The sequence below is a fragment of the Castanea sativa genome, chromosome 8 (assembly GCF_040712315.1).
Source record: "Castanea sativa cultivar Marrone di Chiusa Pesio chromosome 8, ASM4071231v1".
NCBI lineage: Eukaryota > Viridiplantae > Streptophyta > Magnoliopsida > Fagales > Fagaceae > Castanea > Castanea sativa.
Genome location: NC_134020.1, coordinates 34,912,777 through 34,932,255, shown reverse-complemented (window position 1 = coordinate 34,932,255; position 19,479 = coordinate 34,912,777). Strand labels below are relative to the sequence as shown.

The 19,479-nt window shown below is 41.2% G+C and overlaps 1 protein-coding gene across 1 annotated transcript; it reads right to left on the bottom strand.

Annotated features, from left to right (window-relative positions):
• Positions 1–1,662: 1,662 nt before the first annotated feature.
• LOC142607133 (kiwellin-like) lies at positions 1,663–2,583 on the bottom strand. Its single transcript, XM_075778557.1, has one exon. It carries the CDS (start codon positions 2,555–2,557, stop codon positions 1,901–1,903), a length of 657 nt encoding a protein of 218 aa, XP_075634672.1. The 5' UTR covers positions 2,558–2,583; the 3' UTR covers positions 1,663–1,900.
• Positions 2,584–19,479: the final 16,896 nt, after the last annotated feature.

Here is a 19,479-nt window from a genome sequence, read left to right as displayed (position 1 = left end):
TCTCATTTGGTTTATTGATCAATAAAAGTTTATAGTCTTTCCATAGATGCTATTGTGTGGTGAAAATAGAAAGATTAATATATATATATATATATATATATATATAATCTTTTTCAGAAAAACATTGAAAAGAGAGATATGATGCACAAGAAGTGGATCAAACTTATTTTGATAATATTACACTATTATCTAGCAACTGAGAGATTACTAGCTAACCAAAGGCCAATTATTACATAATATCATTCAATTCAAAAACTAGAGTGACGTGCCGCCTTTGGTCCTTCTTCAAGCCCACGGTAGCCTACTAGCTAAGCCATGGACCAAGTAATTCTCACGTTACCCAGATCTTGATTCAAACCCAAGGCAGAGACCCACGAACCACAAATTCAATCTCATCTTCTTCATTGGTTTCGCCAAACCACTATCCACACTGGTTGCCAAAGTCAAACTGTAGCTCAATGAGAAAGACGAAGACGGGGAGGCAGAGAGAAAGAGTGAAAAGATAAAGAGAGTGAGAGATTAGAAAGGAAGAGAAAGAGAAAATAATATAAAAACATAGCACCTTGCTATGTTAGAGATGGCAGCTCACTGGAGCTGGGTGTCAAAAATTATAGCGTTTGACATGTTTGATGTAGTATGTCTTTTGTGTGATAGTTGTTATTAATGACATTTTTAGCATTATAACACTCTTGATGTGAATGCTCCTAAAATATATAAAGTAGGATTTTGAGTTATGCTAAAAGCTAAAATTTTTAAAACATTTGAGGTGAATGCTCTTATATCCCATGATGTATCTCATTTGGTTTATTGATCAATAAAAATTTCTAGTCTTTCCATAGATGCTATTGTGTGGTGAAAATGGAAAGATCGATATATATATATATATATATATATATATATATATATATATATATATATAATCTTTTTCAAATAAATATTGAAAAGAGAGATATGATGCACAAGAAGTGGATCAAACTTATTTTGATAATATTACACTATTATCCAGCAACTAAGAGATTAAAAGAGGACCAATAACCAATTATTAAATAATATTATTCAATTCAATAACTAGAGTGAAGTGCCGCCTTTGGTCCTTCTTTAAGCCCACAATAGCCTACTAGCTAAGCCATGGACCAAGTAATTCTCACATTACCCAGATCTTGATTCAAACCCAAGGCAGAGACCCACGAACCACAAACTCGATCTCATCTTCTTCATTGGTTTTGCCAAACCACTATCCACACTGGTTGCCAGAGTTAAATTGTAGCTCTGTGAGAAAGAGGGAGAAGGGGAGGGAGAGAGAAAGAGATAAAAGATAGAGAGCGTGAGAGATCAGAAAGGAAGATAAAGCGAAAATAAAATAAAATCATAGCACCTTGCTAGGTTAGAGATGGCAGCTCACTGTAGCTGGGTGTAAAAAATTATAGCGTTTGACATGTTTGATGTAGTGTGTTTTTTTGTGTGATAGTTGTTATTAATGACATTTTTAACATTGTAAAACTCTTCATGTGAGTGCTCTTAAAATATATAAATTAAGTAGGATTTTGAGTTGTGCTAAAAGCTAAAAATTTTAAAACGTTTGATGTGAATACTCTTATATCCCATGATGTATCTCATTTGGTTTATTGATCAATAAAAATTTCTAGTCTTCCATAGATGCTATTGTGCGGTGAAAATAGAAAGATTGATATATATAATCTTTTTCAGATAAACATTGAAAAGAGAGATATGATGCACAAGAAGTGGATCAAACTTATTTTGATAATATTTCTAGCAACGGAGAGATTACCAGCTGACCAAAGGCCAATTATTACATCATGATTACATGATATTATTCAATTCGAAAACTAGAGTGACATGCCGCCTTTGGTCCTTCTTTAAGCCCACGGTAACGGACTAGCTAAGCCATGGACCAAGTAATTCCCACGATACCCAGATCTTGATTCAAACCCAAGGCATTCCAAACAGCACTAGACCCATCAACAATGTTATTCTTACATGGTGGCTGACCTGCATGCTCAGAATCACACCCATTCACAGAGTCACACTCATCCACCACCTTAGCCGTCACACTCTTCCCATTGCTAGCCGTAATCCTTATCATCTTCCCACACCGCGACCCATGGTTATACCACCCTGTTGATAAGGCCACCACTCTTTCTGAGTTATTGTGGTACTTTCCGTCACACTCCGATGGGCCACCACCGTCTCCACCTTTGCTAAAATCGTTGAGTGTGAGACGGGCTTGCGTGGAGGACGTCAATGGGGGTGAGCATTTGTACTGAGGGTATGAGTTGCCTCCGCACTTAAGGGTACCAGAGGACTTGCAGTTTTGGCTTGGAGAAGGTGAAGAGCCACCTCCACCTCCAGAGCATATGTGGGTGCCGGTGTCGGGGTCGTCGTTGCACTTGCCGTTGATGCAAATCAGCTGGCCGTTGCAGTCGTTGAGGGTTTTGCATGGGCCATTGCAGGAAGATATGGCACGTGCAGGGAGAGGGAGGGAGGTGATATTGAAGATTAGGAAAAGAGGAACCAACAGAAGTACTATCTTTGCCATTTGAGAGAAATATTTTGGACTAAGTTGTGGAGGAAGAAGAAGAGAGTTTCCATGTATATATAGGCAATGCGTCCGTATTATAGTATTTAATTGTAAATCACAATTTTGTTTATTATTATTTTTTAATAACTTTAGTTATTTTACGTTAGGTATGAAAAAAGAATATATAAAAATTTATGATCGGTGGGTCGGCATAAGGTTGAAAGTAAATGGTGGGATAGATGATTTTTATTTAGACAGAAATTTCATACCCAATGGAGTTATTGGGGTAGTTATAAATTTTTGGCAAAACCACAATCTCAATCCCTTAAGTTTATCTAGTCAGTATTTTGTCATTTAAGTTTTATGTGAATGATATTGGTCTTTGAAGTTTAAAAAATGAACATTATTGATCATTTTGTTAACTTTTATTAGTATTTATAGTTACGTGGCTAATAGAGTAATGAAGTGACATTATTTAAATGACTTGACAGTTTTTTAATATTAAAAAATTAAAGGTATATCTCAGCAAATAGCTAACTCAGCAGAACTGACCGGTTACCTCCCAAAACTCCTGTGCGCTAACCACCACTTCCAAAGATCAGGATGTGAACACCACGTCCGCGAATCTCTTGGCTATATGCCACAAAAACAAGAAATTTTGTGCTTAACAACATCACCACAAAATGAAGCAAATTTTGCTTGAAAAGTAATAAGAAGTCTTAAGATACTCACGCTACACTACTGCTTCAATACCCACCACAGATTAAACTTTTTAAATTCAACTTTGAACATTACCCCAATACCGTATAACCAAAAGAAAAAGAAAAGAAAATAACGACCTAGACTAGCAACAACTTAAAACTAAGATTCCCACCATCTCATAGGTCTCAGATCCACACATTCCATGGCATAGGACTTCAAAGTTTGAACGGAGACCCATACTAGTAATAACAAATCAATGTCGAGATGATCTTTTTTTTGGGGAAATTCGACAGCATCCTGGGACTTCTAGGAGGCGGTATATGGTGTACCCGGCATATATGCCGGGTCACTCTCACAGGGGCGGGTCCCACACACTGTGGGGCCCGCCCCTGTGTGAGACACCCGGCGTATATGCCGGGTACAAGATATATTTTTCGGACTTCTAGAGGACCTCCATCTTGTTGGGGATAGTGGCGCCATGGGTGCTTGGCAGAATACAAGGACGGCGAATGGCAGGGCAAGAGAGGACTTATTGTGACTCTTTTAGGTGACCAGTCATTGGCTGAGTTGGCTATTTAATGAGATATGCATTAAATTTTTTTAATATTAAAATATTACCACATCATTTGAAAATATAACACTTTATTATTTTATTAGCCACATAAGTAAAAATGATAACAAAAGTTAACAAAAAATTAATAATACTCATTTTTCAAACTTTAGAGACCAATAGCACTCATGTGAAACTTTAGGGACCAAAAACATTTATGAGGTAAACCTCAGAGATCAACATTGTATTTTTGCCTCAAATTTTTTTTTTTTGGTATAATTTGATAATTACAATAATAGGAAGGAAAAATTTGAATTCTAAATGTACTCATTGGAAATATAGAAAGTACAAGTTGAGTTATAAAACTCTAAAAACAAGTCTTATAAATTAATGGGTTACAAATCATAAAATAAGTAATTAGTATATTTTATTTATTGGAAAATATTGAATTAATATCTATTTTACTAAAAAATAATGAACTTACATGACAATCTATATATATTAATAGCTAAAATTGAGAGAAAATTCAATTTAATTCTAAATTGGAGTCTAATTTTGCGCCATGTGTTTCATTTAATTTTTAAATTTGTGTGTGTGGGGACACAATTTTCAGACCAAGCCCAAAATGTAAGGGATCTTGGCCCAGTGAACCCAGTGCAATAAATTTGTAGAGAGTGGGTCAAAGAGCTAGGCTTTAGTACTTGGATAACAGTTAATATGGTTTTGGATGATGAGCCAACAAGAATTGAACCCGGTTTGTGCGAGAAAGTTGGTTCTCGGCACAGTCCGAGGAGCTCTGTTCTAGCGTATATTGGATGACCATGGTTACAGGAGTTGTTGAGATTGTTATAGTGCTTTCTCTTCTCCTTTTTTCATCCATCCTTCTCTGGGATCTCTACCCTTATTTATATTACCTCTCTCCCTTCATCCTTACCCTACACGTGGGCTACATGTGGACAGTTGATGGTTGTCCTACCAGCCCCCTCTAAAAGTCTTCTGGGGTGGCTGTAAGGCTGCCATAATACTGTTCAGAGGTCACTTCCTCATTAATGCGTGGTAGCAGTTTTCCCTTAGATATTTTTGAGTCTTTATCCCTCTTGTAAGTTCATGATACTCGTTGCTATCATTAGAACTTCTTGAAAGGTCATCCTTGATCATTAGAATTTATACTAGATTTGCGTTTGGCTTTATTTGAGGAGATAGTACTCCTCGGACTCGGACCACCCATGCTTCTCGGCCAAAACCACATGCTCTCGGCCAAAACCACATGCTCTCGGCCAAATCCCAAAATCCATGACCCCACAATAGCCCCTCAAAACTCCGGTTTTTCTCCTCGCATCTGAGGAGAAAAGTGGGGTTTTGAATTCTTAAGAGTTGATTCTGCTTTGATCCTTTGATTTACATTTGTGGGAATGTCGTTTCAAGCGCCCCATATTTATACTGTGAATTGCTCCTTTCAGAGCTACCAATCTGAGGATTTGGTTATAAACTTGGACCTGTTTTGACACTTAAGTGAGAAACAAATACATGTTGTGGAATGATAATTCCCCAAAGTATGTGGTCCGAGGACCGAGGCATGATCAAGTTTATAGTTTAAATACCTTAAAGAGAGATGCCATAAAGTGTTAACTTTCTCACATCATCTGATCCGAGGACCGAGGCATGATTGAGTTATAATTTAAACACTTTGAAGAGAGATGTCATTACGTGTTAATTTCCCCAAAGTAGGAGGTCGGAGGACTCGGCATAGCTGAGGTTCTGTTTAACCATTTCAATAGATGCCAGTGTGTGTTAATTTCCCCAAAGCAGGAGGTCCGAGGACCCGGCATAGCTAAGGTTCTGTTTAACCACTTCAAAAGATGTCAGTGTGTGTTAATTTCCCCAAAGCAGGAGGTCCGAGGACCCGGCATAGCTAAAGTTCTGTTTAACCACTTCAAAAGATGTCAGTGTGTGTTAATTTCTCCAAAGCAGGAGGTCTAAGGACCCGGCATAGCTAAGGTTCTGTTTAACCACTTCAAAAGATGTCAGTGTGTGTTAATTTCCCCAAAGCAGGAGGTTCGAGGACCTGGCATAGTTAAGGTTCTGTTTAACCACTTCAAAAGATGTCAGTGTGTGTTAATTTCCCCAAAGCAGGAGGTCTGAGGACCCGGCATAGCTAAGGTTCTGTTAAACCACTTCAAAAGATGTCAGTGTGTGTTAATTTCCCCAAAGCAGGAGGTCCGAGGACCCGGCATAACTAAGGTTCTGTTTAACCACTTCAAAAGATGTCAGTGTGTGTTAATTTCCCCAAAGCAGGAGGTTCGAGGACCTGGCATAGCTAAGGTTCTGTTTAACCACTTCAAAATATGCCAGTGTGTGTTAATTTCCCCAAAGCAGGAAGTCCGAGGACCCGACATAGCTAAGGTTCTGTTTAACCACTTCAAAAGATGTCAGTGTGTGTTAATTTCCCCAAAGCAGGAAGTCCGAGGACCCGGCATAGCTAAGGTTCTGTTTAACCACTTCAAAAGATGTCAGTGTGTGTTAATTTCCTCAAAGCAGGAGGTCCGAGGACCCGGCATAGCTAAGGTTCTGTTTAACCACTTCAAAAGATGTCAGTGTGTGTTAATTTTCCCAAAGCAGGAGGTCCGAGGACCTGGCATAGTTAAGGTTCTGTTTAACCACTTCAAAAGATTAGAAGATATCAATATATATACATTCAAGGACTAGCCCCATCGCAAAGCCCCATTGAATTGCTCATATGTTGCTGCCACTTCCTCTAATGGAGGTTCAGCAAACTCGGCCATCAAATTCGCAAGGACTTGGCCCTAACAGAGGTACGAGGCATGTACTTGATGTCAAAAGCCCCCAGAACTATGCCCCATTTAGCAATCCTCCTCGTATAATCCACACTTTGTAGTATAGACCTGAGCGAAAGCTAAGTTAGGACAACAACTGTGTGCCTCATGTAGTGACTTGCTCACATAGCAAACTGGCCACCATAATGGCTTTCCCTAGGGACTCTTACTGATGGGAGCCTAATTGTATCATATTTAACCGTTGCACTCACTATCACACAAGCTCTCCCCACAGACGGCGCCAATTGTGGGGACACAATTTTCAAACCAAGCCTAAAATGTAAGGGATCTTGGCCCAGTGAACCCAGTGTAATAAATTTGTAGAGAGTGGGTCAAAGAGCTAGGCTTTAGTGCTTGGATAACAGTTAATATGGTTTTGGATGATGAGCCAACAAGAATTGAACCCGGTTTGTGCGAGAAAGTTGGTTCTCGGCACAGTCCGAGGAGCTCTATTCTAGCGTATATTGGATGACCATGGTTACAGGAATTGTTGAGATTGCTATAGTGCTTTCTCTTCTCCTTTTTTCATCCATCATTCTCTGGGATCTCTACCCTTATTTATATTACCTCTCTCCCTTCATCTTTACCCTACACGTGGGCTACATGTGGACAGTTGATGGTTGTCCCATCAGCCCCCTCTAAAAGTCTTCTGGGGTGGCTGTAAGGCTGCCATAATACTGTTCAGAGGTCACTTCCTCATTAATGCGGTGGTAGCAGTTTTCCCTTAGATATTTTTGAGTCTTTATCCCTCTTGTACGTTCATGATACTCGTTGCTATCATTAGAACTTCTTGGAAGGTCATCCTTGATCATTAGAATTTATACTAGATTTGCGTTTGGCTTTATCCGAGGAGATAGTACTCCTCGGACTCGGACCACCCATGCTTCTCGGCCAAAACCACATGCTCTCGGCCAAATCCCAAAATCCATGACCCCACAGTGTGTCTACTGAATTATTAGGTAAAAAAATCAAAGAGCCTAAATTCAATTAAATTCTAAATTAAATTTTAATTGAAATTCAATTTTGTGTCCCATTTAATTTTTTAATTTTTGTGGCAAGTGAATTATTGGGTACAAAAGCCAAACAGTCTAGATCCAACTAGATTCTAAATCATGTCTAATATTGCGCCATGTGTTTCATATAATTTTTAAATTTGTGTGTCAAGTGAATTATTAGGTGAAAGAGTCTAAATTCAATTAGATTCTAAATTAAATTTTAATTGAAGTTCAATTTTGAGCCATGTATCTCATCTAATTTTTTAATTTTTGTCGCAAGTGAATTAATAATAATAATAATAATAATAATAATAATAATAATAATAATAATAATAATCTATGTATGTATGTATGTATGTATGTATGTGTATATATATATATATATATATATATATATATATATATATTAATAAGTAAAGCTGAGGGAAAATTTAATTAGGTTTTTAATTGTATTTTAATTGTTGTTTAATTTGCGTCACGTGTATTATTTAAGTTTTTTTTTTAATTTTTTATTCCAGGTGAGTTAATGAGGTGCAAAAGACGAAGGGTCTAATATAAATAAATCATCAAAAACTCACTAAACAAAAAAAGAAATAAAAGAATATCTAAAAGAAATAAAATAAAAATAAAAATAAAAGAAAGAGTATAATTTGAATCCATACATGTGTAATTGTAATTTTTTTTTAATTGTACTATACATATGCACAGGTTATACACTAATAATAATAATAAGTAAAGCTGAGAGAAAATCCAATTAGATTTCAAAATTGAATTTAATTAGAGTCTAATTTTGTGCCACGTGTCTCATCTAATCTAAATTTTAAATTTTTGTGTCAAGTGAGTTAATTTATTGTAAAAATTGGATTTCAAGTAAAGTTTAATTTTGCACCACATGTCTTATCTAATCTAAGCTTTTTTTTTTATAAAATTTTTATGCAAAATGTGTTAATTTAGTGTAGAAAACAAAAAGTCTAATATAAATAAACTATAAAAATATAATCATATAATTAAAAACAATTCAAATTTATAAGTCATCTATATTTATAATAATAGGTGAAACTGAGAGAAACTCAAATTAGTATTCCAAATTAGAGTTCCAATTTTGTGCCATATGTGTCCTAAATTATTTATATATTCTTAAAGAGTTTTATTTCTTAATTTTAGAATCAAATGTGGGACCACATAATAAATATTCATCCACATGAGTTATTAAGTACAAAAACCAAAGAATCTAGAATTATTGAATCGTAAAAAAAAATGCTTCACAATAATTATAAAAAAAAAACATGGAGAATTTACATTTTATACCTAATAATATCCTTACATATTTTTTTTAAAGAGTTAACAAAATATAAAATTGACTATCAATAGTATTTAAATTATATATATAGGAATTATATTATGCATCTTATTGTATATCTTTAAGTGTATTTGTAAGTGCACAATTGCACCTGGACCCAAGAACAGTTATGGGCTCAGGCCCAATGAGCCTTAAACAATAAGAATTTGTAGAGTGTGGGCTTGAAACCCAGGTTAGAAGTATATGAGGATTAAATGACAAACTAAAGATCGCAAGTAATTGAAAACAACAAGGAATGTTGTAACTGGGCCTCCTCGGACGTAAGCCGAGAGCTGTTCTTATATTATATCTCACCCTTTGTCTTTTTTCTTTTTAGGTTACAAAAAGTTCTCTCCCTCTTTCTGTTTTCAGGTCCCTCCTTAAATACTCCTCTTTTTAATACTTTATACACGTGTTGCCCCAATTCCTCCCTTAGCCTAGATATTTCTTTTCTTAGTGCCTTTGAACAGTAACTAGAAGTTTCCCTTCCACTGTTCAAGCGTCACCTCCCCATTAATGCAGCCAGGGTGGTAGGTGCAGGGTCTTTAATGCGGAAGTAGCAGCCTTTATTTTTGACATTTCTTCAACACCGGTGCTTCTGGGGCATTCTGGGGTTCACCCCCTTTTAACCATTGGTCTTGACCGTGCCATTCCCTAACCTGTACCATGAAGTCCCGGGTTCTTTGGTGTCAGTCCGAGGGGAAAAGCATCCTCGGCTCGGTCCTCGGATCCTCGGCGTATGGGCCGACCTAGAGTATCAACAAGCCCTAAACCCAAGAGTAGGTCGGCCTTCCTTAGCAAGGCCCAATGGCCCATATCCCTATTAAGATATTTTTACTCCCCACAATAGCCCCTCAAAACTCTAATTTTCAACATCCGAGGAGAAAAATAGGGTTTTGATCCGACGAGAACCTGCTCCACACACTTTATAAGTGACGGCACGTGTGGAAATCGTTTCGCGTCCCAGAAGATGACACTTGGCGGTTTCATTTTCGAAAACGCGCGCATTTATTACTGTAAGTTACTCTTTGTCTCCCACGCTCAACGGTGAGATGGGCATCCAACGGTTCTCCTCACTCCACGAAATTTTAGGCGGGACAGACATAATTTTCGAGGCCGCCTTTTCGCACGTCGTGACGCTTCGGGAACCTGCGCCTTCATTTAAGTCATCAGGGATCAATCCCATCAAAACAACAACAATCATTCTTCACCAGCAGAAAACCGTGGAAACCCGTACCTTCAACTTTGTAAGTTCTTGCTCTCTCTAGTCTTGACCTTTTCTCCTCGGATACAGTCCTCGGCTACCAATACAATCACTCTCCCTTTTAAAGTTTAGTCTATCGTCTCTCTGTAATGGGAAGATTCAAGTGTCTAGTTGATACCGCCGCTGGGATGGAAGGCTTTAGAGCCAAATACCATATTCCCAGCGACGTAGGGTTAGAATACTGCCCGGCAACAGCCGTGGCTGGTTCTAGGAAAAAGGGAGAGGGTATCATCCCTATGATAGCCTTCATAGAGGGTGGGATGACCCTACCAATGAAACCCGTAATGAGGGAGTATCTTCGCAACCACCGGTTGTGCCCCGACCAATGCCTTCCAAATGTTTTTAGAGTTTTAGGTAGTGTAGATGCTCTAAACGAGCAGATGAGTTAAACCTCACATGGCACGATGTCGTGTTCCTAAATGAGTCCCACAAACTCTCTAAGGTAGGCTATTATATGAAATCTCGGTCTAGCACCGTTAGGCTAATCTCCTGTCTGCCCAAATCAAACAAAGGCATGAAGGACGACTACCTGATCGTGTCTGGGAACTGGCACGACGGCCTCCTTGCCCGGTTCGGTGGGGGGATCCGTGTGCGACACCATAGGATTAATCTCCCCACAAACACAACTTCTCCTAACACACACACAGAAATGCGTATTTGTATTTACTTAAATTCGTTAAATATTTGTGTGAATCGACCAGGTTTGTTTGTTTTGACGTCTTTTTTCTGAGATAAAGCGCACGTGCGTCCTCGTCCGAGTCACCGTAACGTTGCCGATCTAACCGAGTACTTCGCGCTCCGAGGTATTCGTTAGTGCGGACCTACAACTCCGGGCTGCTCATCTTATTCTAGGATACACCCTCTTTTCCAAAGACTTCCGGGAGATGAGAGGACGCTATTATTGCCGGCGGCCAGAAGGCGAAAGAGGATAAACGTAGCTCGGCCCCATTTTTTGGACGACCGTGACCTCCGGACGCTCCCCGACACTGGCATTTTTGTACAACCGGCCGATAGCGCAGTCCCCTCGCCATACACTCACAAACAGTCGTTCCAAGAGGAGGTGTCTTCTTCACACACTCTTGACGACGAGATAGACCAATTCCATCTCGAAGACAGAGAGACCTCGCGAAACCGATTCGTGGTACTTTCCGACGAGGAGGAAGAAGCCACCGAGGCCTGCGGAATCGCGGGGTTTGTAGCTGCCCCTTCCCAGAGGACGAATCCGTAGAAGACATGGGACGAATGGAGGGTCTTCTCACTGTCGCCAAAGTTGCAGAGAAGAAGAAAACGGGGACGTCCCAAGTTCCCCGGCTTTTACCTCCTCCTCCTCCTCTAGTGAGCCAAAACCCGGCCGAGGATCCCAAGAAGAAGAGAAAAGGGGGATAATGACGGGGCGATCACTAAAGACCCCGAGAACCACGCCAACAACTCCCACCGGCCCCGCGAAGGCGGACAAGTGCAAGGGTAGAGCACGTTCAGCTGGCGAACTTGGGGAAATCGAGGGATGAGGGGGTATAGTGCACCGAGCACCGGCCACCTGGTCCCCGATCTAAAGTGGACGGCGCTCCTATCTCCTGCCCGTAGGTATAAGGGCGATTCCAACAAGGCCACGCCCACCACCTGGCCGAGGTCCTAGAACGCCCTCTTACGCTGCCCAAGGACATGGAGACCTTGGAAAAGATGGGCCAACCACAACTATTCCTCTCTCTAAAAAGAGACTTAGCAACTTGGTAAGTGTTTCTCCTTTTAACAATACTTATAAGTAAAATTAGTTTTTGTTATTCCTAACTCCATCATGCTTTTTTACGGGCTATTCAGGAGGTCTTTGTAGCTGAAAAGTTTATTGAAGACGCTCGGAAAGTAGCCGGGGCTGAGCTCGAAACTAGGGTGGAGGCGAGAAGACCTTAGGTACAGCCCTGCCGAGAACGAGAAGCTGACCTCGGAGGTAGCAGAGCTGAGGAGAGAGAAGAATGGGGGTCGAGTCAAACTTGAAGACCATGAAGACCCGGATAGAAGGGCAGCGCAAACTCCTTAAGGAAAGAAATGAAGAGCTCTCCCAAGCTCAAAGGGAGTGCTCGGATGCGAAGAAACAACCGCGCTCCCGATGAAGGAAGAAGCCGGCTCCTTCCAACTCTCTCTTCAAGCTGCCAAGCAGGCAAGTTTTGACGAAGGGGTAGCGACCACGAGGGCAGTGACAGAGGGGTCGCGGCTTTATGCGCGCGAATCTTTGTCAAAAAGTATGGGGGGAAGCTTTAAACGAGCAGGAGTTCCCCGTCTTCGGATTTGAGGAAGTCCGAGAACGTTTGGCTTCCCCTAGAAATACGAGGAGATTGAAGAGGCTCCTGCTACTCCTACCCACGAGACAACTCTTCCTGTCCTACCTCCGATGGTCCCGGCAAATTCCCGATCCTAAACCTTTTTGGTTCTAATAAAGAAAAGGAAGGAGGAGTGGATGCGAGAGAAGGACTTGAACCGGATAGTGGAACCCAACGTCCTTCCAACAAAGAACGGCGGATAAAGTAAAGCAAGTTATGACTCCTTTTGAGCTGGAGTTGAGAAAGACCGAGGGCACTAGTACCTCTCAGCAAGATCCTCCTCCAACAGCTTAGGACTTAGCTTAGGGCTTCTCTTTTTCCATTCTTTTTTTTTTGTTTTTGAATTATATATTGTAATGTATATTCACCTTGATTAATGAAGAACAATTTCGTTTGCTTTTCACTTGGATTGTGTCTGCTTTTTCTTTATTCTTTATGTACTTATTACAAAAGTTTTCCCATTAAGTCATATCAGAAGTTTCTCAGAGCATCAAAATCTAACTCCAAGGATTGCATAGTCATAACTTTCACATAATCATGCGTATATTATTAAAGATTTAATACAAGGTGACATGGTTAATTCATTTGAATAATACCTCGATTAAAAAAGGAAAGAGGACTTCATATAACAATTAAGCCCTTATAATGCATAATTAGTAGGTTGTAAGATCCGAGGACCATTCCTTACACAAATTTCCTCAATACTTAGAGATATAAAACTTAAGATCCGAGTTAATAAACAGTAAGGTATTAACATCCGAGACACAATTGAGAAGTTAAGTTTAATCAAAGTCATAGTCCGAAGATAAATCTTAAGCAATCTTTCGTTTACTTCTTCAAAATTGTAACTGTAAATGATAAGACATCAATTTCCACAAGGTTTGTGGTCTGAGGACTACACTTAACCATGTTTCGTTTTGATTCTTTAAAACAATAACTTCAAATGTTAATTTTCCCCAAGTAGGAGGTAGAAGACCCGACATAACTAAGGTTGTTTAACAAACGATAAGACATCAATTTTCACAAGGTTTGTGGTCCGAGGATTACACTTAACCAAGTTTCTGTTTGATTCTCAAAAATTGTAACTTTAAATGTTAATTTTCCCAAAGTAGGAGGTCCGAAGACCGGCATAACTAAGGTTCTGTTTAATAAATGATAAGACATCAATTTACACAAGGTTAGTGGAACGAGGACTACACTTAAACAAGAATATGTTTGATACTCAAAAATAGTAAATTCAAATGTTAAAATTCCCAAAGTAGGAGGTCCGAAGACCCGGCATAACTAATGATATGTATAACAAATGATAAGACATCAATTTCAACAAGGTTTGTGGTCAGATGACTACACTTAACCAAGTTTCGTTTGATTCTCAAAAATTGTAACTTCAAATGTTAATTTTCCCAAAAAGTAGGAGGTCCGAAGACCCGGCATAACTAAGGTTACATTTTAACAAATGATAAGACATCAATTTCCACAAGGTTTGTGGTCCGAGGACTCCACTTAACCAAGTTTTTTGATTCTCAAAAATTGTAACTTCAAATGTTAATTTTCCCAAAGTAGGAGTCCGAAGACCCGGCATAACTAAGGTTCGTTTAACAAATGATAAGACATCAATTTCCACAAGGTTTGTGGTACGAGGACTACACTTAACCAAGTTTCTGTTTGATTCTCATAAATTGTAAATTCTAATGTTAATTTTCCCAATGTAGGAGGTCCGTAGACCCGGCATAACTAAGGTTCTGTTTAACAAATGATAAGACATCAATTTCCACAAGGTTTGTGGTCCGAGGACTACACTTAACCAAGTTTCTGTTTGATTCTCAAAAATTGTAACTTCAAATGTTAATTTTCCCAAAGTAGGAGGTCCGAAGACCCGGCATAACTAAGGTTCCGTTTTAACAAATGATAAGACATCAATTTCCACAAGGTTTGTGGTCCGAGGACTACACTTAACCAAGTTTCTGTTTGATTCTCAAAAATTGTAACTTCAAATGTTAATTTTCTCAAAGTAGGAGGTCCGAAGACCCGGCATAGCAAGGTTCGTTTAACAAATGATAAGACATCAATTTCCACAAGGTTTGTGGTCCGAGGACTACACTTAACCAAGTTTACATTTTTGATTCTCAAAAATTGTAACTTCAAATGTTAATTTTCCCAAAGTAGGAGGTCCGAAGACCCGGCATAACTAAGGTTCTGTTTAACAAATGATAAGACATCAATTTCCACAAGGTTTGTGGTCCGAGGACTACACTTAACCAAGTTTCTGTTTGATTCTCAAAAATTGTAACTTCAAATGTTAATTTTCCCAAAGTAGGAGGTCAGAAGACCCGGCATAACTAAGGTTCTGTTTAACAAATGATAAGACATCAATTTCCACAAGGTTTGTGGTCCGAGGACTACACTTAACCAAGTTTCTGTTTGATTCTTAAGAATTGTAACTTCAAACGTGAGAGCTAGCCATAACTTTGAAATATTAATTGAAAAAAGCTTATTTGATTAATAATAATACCTTCTAAGATTATTTACATTCCATGGACGTGGTACAACTCGTTCATCTAGGAGTCAGCTAGCCTATATGACCCTACGCTATTGAAACAATGCGGTAGGGGCCTTCGATTAGGTCCTAGCTTACCCCATCTGGGTTCTTAGAAGTGCCTACAACTTTCCTTAATACAAGATCACCGGTGCAAGTGGCCTTAGCTTCACGTGGGCATCATACCCTCGTTTTAGCTTTACTGCGATAATACGCCAATTGGACCAAAGCCGCCACGCCGTTCCTCAAGTAAATCAAGATCTTTCTCTGAAGTCCCTCGTTTTTCTCGGACTAAAAGAACTTGTCTTTAGAGTAGGAAAACCGGATTCCGGTGGTATTACCGCCTCGGCCCCATAAGTCATAGAGAATGGAGTTTCTCCGGTGGACCTACGCGGTGTGGTCCGATACGTCCACGGGACATGAGGGAGCTCTTCTACCACCGCCTTTCGCATCGTCTAACCTCTTCTTAAGCCCGTTGACTATGACCTTGTTAACGGCCTCGGCCTGCCCATTTCCTCGAGGATAAGCCGGAGTAGAGTATCTATTTATAATACCCATCTCACCACGATTGCCTAAAGGCCTTGCTGTCAAATTGAACGCCATTGTCCGAGACGAGTGTATGTGGTATACCGAATCTAGTAACAATATTTTCAGGATAAATTTCTTGGAATCAACATCTCGGATATTGGCCAAAGGCTCGGCCTCGAACCCACTTAGTAAAGTGGTACGTTTCCCACAAGCAACCATCTTTTGTTTCCGGCGCTCTCGGAAAGGGCCCTACAATGTCCAAGCCCCATTGCGCGAAAGGCCAAGGGCTGGAGAGAGGTTAAGAACCCTCCAGGTTGGTGGATATTAGGGGCGAACCTCGACACCGATCACATTTTCGCGGCATAGTCCCGAGCCTCCCTCCGCATATTGGGCCACCAATAACACGAAGTCGTGGCTCTATGGGCTAAGGACCTTCCTCCAGGTGTGGCTTCCACAAATTCCCTCATGCAATTCCTCCGAGTAATGATTTTGTTGATTCAGGGTGTACACACAACAAATACGGTCCCGAAAAGGATCGTTTGTATAGCTGTGGTCCTCGGACAACCAGAAACGCGGCGCCTTTCGACGTACCTTTTCTGCTTCAACTTTGTCTTCGGGAAGGATGTCATTTTTGAGAAAAGATATGATCGACTCCATCCAACTAGGACCAGGCCTTATTAGATGGATGCGAGGTGCGTCAGCAGCTATAAGAGAAGGTTCTACCAGATCCTCAACGAGAATCACCCTTGGTAGACCTTGAGCCGAGGATGTGGCCAATGTAGCCAAAGAATGCGCATGAGTTTTTCCACTCCTTGAGACATGAGCTAAGGCAAATGAGTCGAATTCGCTCGGCCGACGTTTAACCTGGGCCAAATATTCTTGCATTCGGGTCTCTAGCCTCCATGGTCCCACGTGACTTGGCCGACCACTAATTGAGAGTCCGAGAACACATGGATTTCCTTGCCACCCATCTTATGTACCATTTGCATGCCTACCAAGGCTGCTTCATACTCGGCCTCATTATTAGTAGCCGAGAAAGCCAATCTCAAAGATTTTTCAAAGACAATTCCTTCGGGGGACATTAGAACAAGTCCAACGCCGACTTTATGATTAGCAGCCCCATCCACATAAACTTTCCAAGCCGAGGGCGATACGGCTCTGATCACACCAACTGATTTTTCACCCATGTGCGCTCCCTTTGAAGTTTCTTCTAACAATGGTTCGGCAAACTGCCACCAAATCAGCGAGGACGACCTTTCACGAGGTGCGAGGCTTGTACTTAACATCAAAGGCTCCCAAAATGGTTCCCCATTTTGCCACTACGCCGAATAATCAGCACTACGCAACACGGCGGCAACGGCGGGTCGAAACAACCACGGTATGAGAATGGAAATAATGAGGAAGTATGCGCGAGGCGTGGACTACTGACCGAAGTGCTTTTTCCAAGGGCTAATAGCGCACCTCGGCTTCATTCAAGGACTTACTAACATAGTAGATCGGCCTCTGCACTCCATCTTCATTCCTTATAAGGACTAGACTCACCGCATGAATAGCCACGGCCAGATAAGCGAATAAAACCTCGTCCACCTCAGGGCGAGATAAAATGGGTGGCCGAGATAGATATTGCTTAAGCTGTTGGAAAGCTGACTCACAATCCTGGATCCTTCATGAAACCCTTTCCACTTGTTCAACAATGAAAGAAAGGACGGCACCGGTCGTGGACCGAGAAATAAATCATTCAACGCGCAATCATTCCGGTCAATTTCTGAATCTCCTTTGGAGTTCAGGCGGCTGCAAATTTTGAATAGCCCTAACCTGCATGGGTTCACCTGTGCCCCTATGAGTGATCATATATCCTAAGAACTTTCCGGATCCCACGCCAAAAGAACACTTGGAGGCGTTAAGGCGCAACTTATACTTCCTCAGCATTTGGAAGGTGTCGGCCAAATCTGTCATGTGCGAAGGTACCGTCTTACTCTTTACCACCATATCATCCACGTATACTTCTATGGTTTTCCCCAGTTGTTGTTCAAACATTCGGGTCATCATTCTTTGATAAGTAGCCCCAGCATTTTTTAACTCAAATGGCATGACCTTATAATGATAGTTCAGTTGGAGTAATGAAAGCCGATCTTTCCCGATCCTCTAACGCCAAGGGAATTTGGTGGTAACAGAAAGGCGTCCAGAAACTCATCAGAGGATGTCGACAAGTAGCATCTACCAGTTGATCAATCCCAGTGGCATTCGGGAAAGAATCTTTAGGACAGGCCTTGTTCGGATCGGTAAAGTCCACACATACTCTCCACCGTTTTTTCTTCTTAACGACAACGGTATGAGCCAACCATTCGGGGTAGAAAACTTCTTTGATAGCCCCCGCCCTTTTGAGTTTAAGAACCTCTTCCTTCGCGACCTCGAGAATGTTCTCGGGAAGATCGCCGAGGTGGCTGCCTCCTCGGAACGATGGCCGGATTGACGTTTAAACGATGACAAATAAAGCTCGGATCTACGCCCGGAGCCTCATAAGGGTCCCACGCAAAGACATCTATATTGTCCTTCGAAATTCCAACAATTCCATCTTCTCTTGGTATGGCAAAAGTATGCCAACTTGGAAGAACCTCTCTGGATCATGCGCTATTACAAACTTCTCTAACTCCTCGCAAACGGCCTCGCATCTTGTCATCGCTCCAGTGCCTCCGAGCTAATTGATATGACTCTGGATGGGCAAGGTTGATAACTCGACTTCCGAGGCGACGAAGTACCTACGGAGATGCATTGTCCGGCCACTACCATTGCGGGGATTTCCTCAACATGTTCCCCAGGGGAATTTAACCTTAAAGTGCAAGGTAGAGGAGACGGCTCCGGGGCGTGCAGCCATGGCCTGGCTAGGATGGCGTATATGGAGAGTACGCGTCAACCACAATGAAATCTACTTCAACCGTTTCCGTGCCGGATTGAACGGGTAAAACGGATCCGTCCTTTTGGCACAACGGCTCTCCCTTCAAAGCTAATAAGAGGTGAGTCATAAGGAGTTAAATCTTCCAACTCCAACCTTAGCCCCTTAAATAGATCAGGGGTACATGATATCCTGCACCGCCCTCGATCTATCATCACCCTCTTCACGTCATAATTCCCTATTCCGAGGGTAACCACAAGAGCATCGTCATGGGGCTGGATAGTTCCTATTTTATCCTCCTCGGAGAAACCCGAGACAGGTAAAGTGCTCTTTAATCTCTTCGGCCTACCACCCACGTCCTCGGCTTTGCGGAAGGGAAACCGCCATGACCAGTGGGACTGAGCCGGTCCTACAGGGTGCGGCGAAGATAACATTAATTGTTCCCAATGCTGGCCGAGATGAACTGTTCCTTTGGTTGTTTGAACCAACTTGACCGGCACTTGTGGGTGACACAAATCTTTGCTTCAGCTTTCCCTCTCCGACGAGTACTCACAGATGGTTCCACGAAGTCCGGCGGTTCTCGGTGTGGCCGCATCCGATGGTATTGACAAAAAAGGTTTTGATTTCTTCTCGTAGGGTCCCCTGCCATCTTGCCGGGCCATCTAAAGAAGGGCTCTTTACGAACTTTTTCTAATCGATGTCTTGGTTCTCGGAACAGTATTGAGCTCAGTGGGTGCTCCAGAGCCGGATTGTCCGAAATAATCCCTCCTCGGCTTGTTGTTGTGATATCATCCGACCCGAAATCCCTTCTCTCTGCGGGATAACCTTCTCCTTTCCTTTTCCACTGTTCTTGGTCTTCCTCTACCCTTTTATATTCATCAATACGATCCATAAGACGACGTACGGCTGGACGGGCTTTTCGTCAAAGACTTTCTTAGGTCGTGATCGATGGGAGGCCTACCTTAAAGGTATTTAGCGCCACCT